Source organism: Oratosquilla oratoria, chromosome 36 (genome assembly GCF_046742065.1).
Source record: "Oratosquilla oratoria isolate Oo_2021 chromosome 36, ASM4674206v1, whole genome shotgun sequence".
Classification (NCBI taxonomy): Eukaryota; Metazoa; Arthropoda; class Malacostraca; order Stomatopoda; family Squillidae; genus Oratosquilla; species Oratosquilla oratoria.
Window position 1 is genome coordinate 17,768,493 of NC_134812.1, and position 10,000 is coordinate 17,778,492.

General features: G+C 40.1%; 1 protein-coding gene across 1 annotated transcript; it reads right to left on the bottom strand.

Moving 5' to 3' along the window:
* Positions 1–3,398: 3,398 nt before the first annotated feature.
* Positions 3,399–7,409, bottom strand: LOC143019037 (uncharacterized). Its single transcript, XM_076174738.1, has 2 exons — positions 4,788–7,409; positions 3,399–3,710 (listed from the first exon to the last, which is right to left on the bottom strand). Exons 1-2 carry the CDS (start codon positions 7,407–7,409, stop codon positions 3,399–3,401), a joined length of 2,934 nt encoding a protein of 977 aa, XP_076030853.1.
* Between the last annotated feature and the right edge of the window lie 2,591 nt (positions 7,410–10,000).

Consider the following 10,000-nt stretch of genomic DNA (forward strand, 5'->3'; position numbering starts at 1 on the left):
TGAGCCTCTTCGTGTTGCCTCGAAATCTAATAAAATAGTCTGGAGACAGCCTACTGTAGATGAGCTGGTGAAATGCCACCTGGTACGAAAGGGACTGAGGCTAGACTTATTTTCTGGAGACAGAGTAGACAGACAAAGCTTTGGTGCTGGATGGACACACACACACACACACACACACACACACACACACACACACACACACACACACACACACACACGCACGCACGCACGCACGCACACACGCACGCACGCACGCACACACACACACACACACACACACACAGACACACACACACACACACGCGCAAACACACACACACACACACACACACACAAACACACACACACATAAAGATAGAGATAAATAGATAGATACATACATACATACATATATATATATATATATGTATATATATATATATATATAGAGAGAGAGAGAGAGAGAGAGAGAGAGAGAGAGAGAGAGAGAGAGGAAGGGGAAAATGGTGTGGAAATGATCATGATAAAAGTTGAAAATAGTGACATGAAAAGTAGTAAGTTGGTGGTGACTTATGTGCCCCCCAAAAACGGGTTTTTGGAAAGAGAGCGATTATTCTAAAATGTTAGATGACACAAGGCATCCATTAAATGAGATGCTGAAGGATGGAAGAAACGTAGTACTTATGAGGGATTTTTGCTGCAAAGAAATATGTTGGAAAGAGACGATAGTGAAAGGTGGAGAGGACCTTTGGGGAAATATATTATTTGACATGACTATAGAATATACATTGACACAATGGGTAAAGGAAAATATCATATATAGAAATAATAAAGAACCGTCGAGACTAGATCTAATATTTATATCAGAGCCTAAAAGTGCGGAAAAAATTAATACAAAACACCAGTTGGGAAGAGTGACCACATACTACTTGAGTTTGAACTAAAAAAGGAAATATGGAAATAAATGAGAAGAACAGAAAAGAAAGTCTGATGTATAACAAAACGGACTTTGGAAAACTTAGAAACTTCTTTCAAAAAGCGAATTGAAAAAAAAAATCTACAATAAAGAGACACAGGTGAAAGAGAAATGGATGATTTTGAAAGAAATCTACTACGAAGGAGTGGATAGATATGTACCAAGACAAAGTACTGTATACAAGATGTGACCTGTCATACTGTGAAGAAAAGTGGACAAGGAATCACGTCCTGAGAACATAAAAGTAATGTAAAATTACACAGAATTAGTCATTTACTCGTAACAAACATCGATAATACAGGACACCTACCAGACTGGAACATCAAAATCTTACACCAAAAACTGGAAAAGAAAACAAGAAAAAAATAATTGAAGCTCCAGAAATTAACAAAAATAAATCAAACATTAGCCGAGGAGGAACCTACAACCTACGTAGTGTATATAGTACTATCTCTTCTGAAAAACTCCAATTGTCGAAACGTAGGTAATAAGCTCATCTTTTCTCTTGTGTTTCCATTACCCCTCAGTCCAGCAAAGGATACGTGACAGTGCTGGTCCTGTAAATGTATGTCAGAAATAATATTCCAATTACAGAAATCTTTAATATTCTTATCTTCAATTAGAGGTGCAGCCTTGAGGGGCTGGCACTCCGTCTGTAACCCGGGCTATAAATTCCTCTCTATCAGCTTTGACTATCGTTCCCCCTTTTATCCACATGTGGGACCCAAATAACCGACAAGAGATCCCGCCTCCTTTTCCCCTTCCTACTAAAGGGCGGCAGAAACAGACCCACATTGATCCAGCACAAACAACAATCCAAAGTTCTTCCCAAAGAGATCCAATTTAGAGATCTATACCAGTCTAGTTTACCGTGACCGTGGCCAGGGGTTTTAATTGTGACTGTCCCCAGCCCAGAACATTTGGTATTTTGTTGGTAAAACCAGCGCTTCTATCATTGACGAACCATATCGCGCCGAGGATGTGGATTGATAGAGGTGACAAAGAAGATAGGAATGGAGGACAATGCAAGAGAGGCCTAGACTAAGCAGTTCCGAGTCTGTTACATGGAACTGCCTGGTGTTGGCCTTATGGGCTCTTGCAGTCTCCTCAATTTGAGGAAGGAAACAGAACGGAGAGAATAGCAGAAGTTAAAAGTGATCATAAATATATATATATATATATATATATATATATATATATATATATATATATATATATATATATATATATATGTGTGTGTGTGTGTGTGTGTGTATATTTGTATATATATATGAATATATATATACATATATGAAATGTATATATATATATATATATATATATGTATATATATGTATATATATATTATATATATATATACATATATATATATACATATACATGTATATGAATATATATTAATATATATATATATTATTTATATATATATATATATATATATATATATATATATATATATATATATATATATATATATATATATATATATATATATATATATATGGATCTCGAATCATAAAAGAATGCTGTACGACCCTGGTCCCTAGTTATGTCACTAAAGTCCTTCAACTATGAATTGCAGTTTGTAGCCTGTACAGAATGCCCCCTAGGCTATTTCATTTCGTCTACCACCAGCTTATTTCATTCAACAGGAGGGCCTCTTTCGCCCTCGAGATGTTAATTCTCGCCTGGTTTCAGACCATTTCCAAACATCATTAGGTGACTCCGACCTCCTATTCTGGGCCTTCAAAAAGGAATCCATTTTTTCCCCGATTTTCCTTCTCTCAAGTCGTTTGCAGGCGATCGACCCCGACCCAGTGATTAGCATAGAAACTCGCTCCTTTTCTAGATTGGTCGTGTGTTTGAGTGAAACTGATTTTGGGTTTATTTGATTGTGTATCTAATTATACTCTACTACCTTCTCTTCTTGTCCTAAGCTGTCCATGTATTCCTGTCCACTTGACTCCTGTTAGGTGGGGATTGGGCTGTGGCGATGCGGCTGTCCACAGATCTCACGGCTGGGGAATTTTTTTTCGAACCTGTCGAGAGTTGTTTGGAGTGGGATGGGTGGGTGTCTGCATGGAGGCTTGCCCTGAGAAAACATGGGGACTAGCTCCGGCGTGGCAAGCGTATGGTCATTCTTTGGTTGTAATACTGACTGACATCAACAATATTACATTACAATAAGGATTAATTGACACTTTAAGCTAGGATACATTTATGTTTCAGGATAGGTACGGTAACATTAAGAAGAGGCTCAAGAGAAAAAACAATTTTCTTTTCTATTTATCTTCCTTATTCTAAATTTAGATAAAAAAAAATAAAATAAATAAAAAACGCGTCATGAGAGGTCTTCCAGTTCTTCGTCATTATTAAACGTAAAAAAGATGTCATCTATGTATCTACAGTAGATACTAGGTTTCTTTTCCGACAGGACCTTTTCTTATGTTATTCCCATGAGGAAATTGGCAAAGAGGACCCCAAGAAGAGAATCCATTACCACGTCGTCTGTTTGCACGTGCGTATGTCCTCTTTGGTCTCTACAAGGGACTTCTTTGGTGCAAAGTCGGAGAATAGAGTGTAGGGTGTGTTCAGCGTTGTCTAAGGTGGGAGTGGTATCATTGTAGTAGATTCTCTTCATGATAAAACCAATGGTTTTGTCAGCACCTATATTTGTAATGAGGTTTTCGGCATCTAAAGAGGCGATTTTGCTTCCTACTGGGGCTGTAGTATATCTCAGGATCTCTAAGAAGCCCTTAGAAGACAAAAGATTATATCCGGAAGGGGTGTACGGTGTTACAAAACGACCTGTCAGTAAATCCAAGAACTTACTCAGCTCGTCTCCATGCCCCACACTTTCGAAGATTTTTTTTTAATATTCCTTAAGTAAACGCCTTTTTAGAAGAATTGAAGATCTTAAGAAAAAATGTCATCAACGCTGAAATTTCCATCGCATTAAATACTACATTCATATATATGTATATATACAGTATACACAAACACACACACATACATATATATGAATATATATATATATATATATATATATATATGAATATATATATATATATATATGTATATATATATATATATATATATATACATATATACATATATATATATATATATATATATATATATATATATATACATATATATATATATTGCAGAAACCACAGGGAAAATAAAGTCGGAATACTAAATGTTTTCGTCTATTACGACATCCTCAGAGTACAAATAAATAAAAAAATGCGTCATGAGGAGTCATGTACTCAGGATGTCGTAATACTCGTAGACGAAAACATTTAGTATTCCGTTGGGTCAAATAAAATTCTAAATTATATGTTGTTGATAAAATTGTCAATAAAATCTTTACTAAGACAATGCCCTTATATTTGCAACATTCTTTGTACAATTTGAATGCTTTAAAAACACTTTAATATTTTCATTTTGCTTAACTCTACTCAGCGCAACATATAATTGTCCATGCTGAAATACAGGTTTGTCTAGATAAACTAAAACTTTCTGAAAAGTCTGTCCTTGAGACTTATGAATGGTCATGTCAGATAAAACAATTTTCAATCTTGGAATTAGAAGATTGTGACGTCATGTCGTCGTTGCTTGGAACACTAAGCATCATATGAATTATACGGTTCGTAATATTCTAATATACTCATTATGCCTCGTACATGCTAATTCAGGAGTTGACTATACTTTTAAATACTGAATATAAAAATTCTAGATACAAGCCCACAACAACGTGTTTCTTGAGATTAGTAATCATTAAACGGGTTCCGTTGCATATCCTAGGAGGACAAATGTTCCTCATTACCATGACAATACAGCCAATCTTCAACCTCAAGTCGTGCAGCGGCACCGACGGGCTGCACATGAAGTTGAAAACAGAGGCTTGTACGTCGGGTTCTGGATCCGACGGCGTGTCAACGCTGTAATAGACGACCTCCTTCTCCTCGTTGAGATCGTAGATGAGTTGATTGACGCAGCCGACATCGTCGTTAGTGGGCGAGACTATCGATCTCTTCTCGAAGTAGGAGAGGTTCAAGTGGTTTGCCTTCAAATCGTCGTAAACCTTGAAAACCAACTCCTCCCGCGAATTTGCTCGTACCCCGAAACCTTTCTCAAAGAAGAGCTCGCCGGCATCGCGAGTCCCCAGCGACAAAAGTTGCTTCGCAAACTTGTTATTCTTGACATCGTCCTTCTTGAGACGAACGTTTTCTGTTAGTTCTAGCTTGGTGAGCCCGTCCCACATGTAGCTCGACTTGATGCAGTAGGCTAGCTCCTCCGTCTTCCCTCCATTTCTTATGACCGGTAAGATCTGGCGAAAGTCTCCTGCGCAGACAAACACTTTTCCTCCCATGAAATCGTCGTTATCCATGATATCTCGGAGAGTGATATCTACGGCAGTCAGCATATTCTTGTTGGCCATCACGACTTCGTCCCAGACGATCAGCTGAGTCTGCTGCAGAAGCCTCGCCAATTCCGTGTTCTTGTTGATGCTACACGCCCTAGTCTCGTCATACTCCATCAAGGGTATTTTGAACATGTTATGGGCCGTGCGGCCCCCAGAGAGGACTGTAGCCGCAATCCCGGATGAGGCTACCGCCAAGGCAACCTTCCCCTGTGAACGGACCGTATCGATCAATAGATTCAAAACGAAAGACTTGCCAGTTCCGCCAGCGGCGTTGACAAACACACCATTGTTCCTGTAACGGTGACTATTCTCGACTCGATACATGACAGTGTCATAGACTTGCCGCTGCTTGTCGTTGAGAAGCTTAACTTTTTCCTCCACAGACTCCTTCAACTTTTGTTTGTTATATGCCTTCTCTCTCCTGATGAGATTGGAGGGGCGTACGCCCCCTCTAGAAGCAGGGAGACCGTATTGGGTGATTGAACCCCCTCCACAATTAAGCACGTGTTGCTGGATGTCATCCAGGGCATCCAGGTAGATTTCGTCGTTGTAATCTGTTAGGTTTGCCATGTTCAAGTAATCGCTGGAAAAATAGTCCTTTATCTCTTCCCATATCTCGGACTGGTCCTCGAGGTCAGAAAAGACCAACATACTGGCATAGGTTTCTCTGAGTTGTCTCCTGTCGTTTGTGTGGTTAATGATCTCCATTATGGTGTCTTTCCAGGTGGCTTCGTCGGTTAACAACCCTAGGGCCTTCACAGCTTCGCGATTAGTTTCGTACATGACGCCGTCTACTGTTCTGAGGTCTTCGTACGACTTGGGACCCTTTTTATGGGTTAGCAGCAACCTGAGGTAAAAGAGCTCTACGGTTTTTGTGGTTACAGCACGTATGCGTCCGAGACTGTATGTATTTCCGTTACGTTCTTCCCATATAGTCTCCTGAAGATTATATACGTAGTGGAGCGGTAATTGGTGATAGTATAACGTTCTCGCAAACTCGTCCTTCTGGCAAAGCTTGAAAAAAGCAGTTAGCTGGGTATCGGCCTTGGCCTTTCTGGTAATTTGAGCCGCCGTCATACGCTCGTTGTAGAAGATGGCTTTCTCGCCCTCTAGGTGTAGATCCAGCATAAACACCGGAGGGTAGCACTTGTGGATGTCGAACTTGAAGATCTTCCACGCAGCCTCGTTAGAGTTGACATATCTGGCCTCTTGATAATTTTTAACCTCGTTGACGACTCGGTTGTCTTCTTCTCCCGTCGTCTTTGTGAACAACACCTTGTCCGACCCCTTGTTCACGTACTTTGTGACGTAGGCTATAGCCTTTATAGAATTGGAACATTCGACGTTGATGTGTGCATCGTATTTTATACAAAGATAAGGGTTGTAAGGGACAACCCAAGTATTGTCTACGGTAACGGGGCCGTCCTTCAGCTTCAATTTGAAGGAGTTACCTCCTTCTCCTATGGAACGTCTGATGTACTCGGGATAACCGCTGTTTCCAAAGAGCAGCTCATTTCTGCACGTCTTGGGGAATCCTTTGCCACACTGCCCGGGTTTCTTGCTCTTTACTTGGCAACACAGTTGTGACTCGTCATAACCCTTGCAGGGTCCGTGTATCATGCACCGAGTGACGGTGTCGTAGAGCCTCGGCTCCTTTTCCTTGTCGGGTATCTCGGCTCTTATGACTTGCTCTACAGTATCCGCGGTGACGCGAACAGCCATCCACAATAGTATGTGGGCGTGCGGCAAGCCGCGTTTCTGCCATTCTACACTATAGAGATAAGCTTTGACGGCCCCGAAGGCCTTTTTGTGTATCAGGTCGTCCATTAGGCTATCCAGCTTCAGCTTGAAGATCCTGCTCATAAGATCCGGCCTGTCGGCCCCTTGGGTCCCTGGTCCGCCAAATTTCTTCACCACCTCTAACACCTCCGGCCATCTAGGGTTCATAGTGAAGGTTATGAAGTAGTCGGGCGACCCGTAGGCCGTAACGTAGGCCAGGGCATCCTGTTGGCGCTCTTTCATGTATCTGGGCCACAAACGACGGTGAGAGCACTATGCGTTGCCCGACACCACTTTTGTCCGCAGAGCTCAGCACGTCGGCCCTCTCCTTGCGCATGCCGGAGTGTTGGTGCTCAAAATAACACAACCGGCTAGACTCGATTTTTACGTAGTTATCGACCACAAACTGCTGGAACAACCGACGGCATTTTGTGATGTGGTTGAAGATCCCTTCTCTCTCCATGTAAAGGGCCGAGTAGTACATGAGCGCAGTCAGTCTTTTGGCGGAGCCATTCTTTTCCATATTCAAGCTGTAACCTTTGTCTCCGTTGGGGATCAACATGGGATTACAAAGGATTACAAAGGCAAAGCATGCCGACAGGAGACCTTTTGATCCATATCTAGGTCGGATGCAAAAAAAAAAAAAAAAAAAAAAAAAAAAAAGATCATATTAATAATAAATTAAAACTATAACAATGTAAATAACAATTAAAATACATAAATAAATGCATTGGTATAGTTGAATAACAAACAAACAGGTAAATAGTAAATTATAATAAATTGACATATAACTAATAATAAATGAAAATCAGACAGACAAATAATGAAAATCAGACAGACAAATTATAACAAAACAAAAACAAATAATATAACATAAATTATAATAATTACAGCATCTTACTTAGGTATTTATCTAAATGATTCTTAAAGCTTCGAACTGAACTACATTGCACTACCTGTGCAGGAAGTTTATTCCATTCATTAACTACACGGTTGGCAAAGTTGTTTCTACCTACTTCCAAATTGAATCTATTTCCGGACAGTTTGAGACCATTGTTTCTTGTCTGATTCTCATTCAATGTGAAAATTTGGTCACTTTTGATGTTGTCAATTCCCTTTAAAATCTTAAAGACCTGTATCAAGTCACCTCTGAGTCTACGCTTTTTTTAGGGAAAACAGATTCATGTGCTTAAGTCGATTTTCGTATGATTTATTTTTGATATTTGGAATCAGTTTTGTGGCTCGCCGTTGTACTTTTTCCAGTCTGTCAATGTCTTTAATGAGATTCGGTGACCATACGGAAACAGCATATTCCAAATGTGGACGAACTAACGATTTATATAGCTTGTTAATGAGTGATGGACTTTTGAAATCGTAGAGATCGTAGAAGTAGTTGGTAGAGCTAATCATCTTGATGGCATATTTCGAATCGGGCAGAGGCGACGCTATTCTGACCTTCAAAGTATCGGTATCTGGACCCAGGTTGACTATCGCCCCTACTTGGCAGGAAGCCGTCGGTAGATGGTAGACGCCCTTGTGTTCCCTGGTGGAGACGTTTTCTGCTGTCTTAAGAACGCTTTCTTCTTCCTTTTTTGGCTCGGGGGCTCGTTTTCGAGCTGTTTTTATGGCGTAGGCTTTCGCCTTTTGAATGCGTTTTTGTGTCCCTAAACTCGTACAGAGATAGTGTTTCTGGTAGTCTGTGTGATCAGACCTACCTCCGTTTTTGGTGAAGTTCTTATAGCCAGCGAAGTAGTGTTTGATGAAACTTTCTACCCTTTCTTCGGAAATCTCTCCACTATAGGGCTCCAAGGAATCAAGCAAACCTTCGTCGTAGACGTAATTTTTCTGTTCTTTCAGGAGCTCGTTAAAGGCTATCGCCTTTCTCTGGAATAACTTTATCTCCTCTTTTACTTGAAACTTCTTTGTTTGGCTGTCGTCATAGAGGCTAGGAAACTTCTCGTTGTTTAACTCCTTCTTGTCGAGCTTCTTCTTCTCCGTTACCCATTTCCAGAAATGGCGATACCTTTGGACTGCCAATTTTGAAGTAGCTCTGGCCATTCCTCTTCCCTCGAATCAACCGGAACGCCGTAGAAAGTCGGTTTTGTTGGTGGCATAATTTCAGATTTGTTTCAGGCATGTTCACAAAAAACCCTCACAGCCTATGATCGAGTACAGCGCTCCTTCGGGTGTAATCCTTTTTACCGTGAAACGGCGTAAGGGCCCATTAAATTTTTTTTAATATGATTAATGGTCAGAAAATATGTAATCGGAAAATTGTGACGTCATGTCGTCGTTGCTTGAAACATTACGTAATATTCTAATATACTCATTATGCCTCATAGATGCTAATTCAGGAGTTGGCTATAATTTTAAATAATGAATATGAAAATTTTAAATATCAATGGTCAGAGAATATGTAATCGGAAAATTGGAAATTAAAAATTTGGCAAATTGGAAAATTAGCAGTCGTGACGTCACGCACTCAGAGCTGGGGTTCCTTAGGACCCACAGAGCTGATGTCGTGACGTCATGTCTCTTCTGATTGGCTAGTCCTCAGTCGTGACGTCATATTTCTTCTGATCTCTTCTTCTGATAAGCTGGTCCTCAGTCGTGACGTCATATCTCTTCTTCTGATTGGCTGGTCCTCAGTCGTGACGTCATATCTCTTCTTCTGATTGGCTGGTCCTCAGTCGTGACGTAATATCTCTTCTTCTGATTGGCTGGGTGACGGTTTCAAGCAAGCAAGCAAGCAAGATGACAAACAAGATTATCAGAATTCTATAAGTATATATATATATGTATATACATATATATATATATATTATATATATGTA

Excerpts from the sequence above, each read along its gene's own strand:
- LOC143019037 (XM_076174738.1), bottom strand. The coding sequence starts at position 7,409 with ATGAAAGAGCGCCAACAGGATGCCCTGGCCTACGTTACGGCCTACGGG. Across the intron at positions 3,711-4,787 it reads AGATTGGCTGTATTGTCATG|GGCTTCTTAGAGATCCTGAG; the intron begins GTAATGAGGAAC and ends TTGTCTTCTAAG.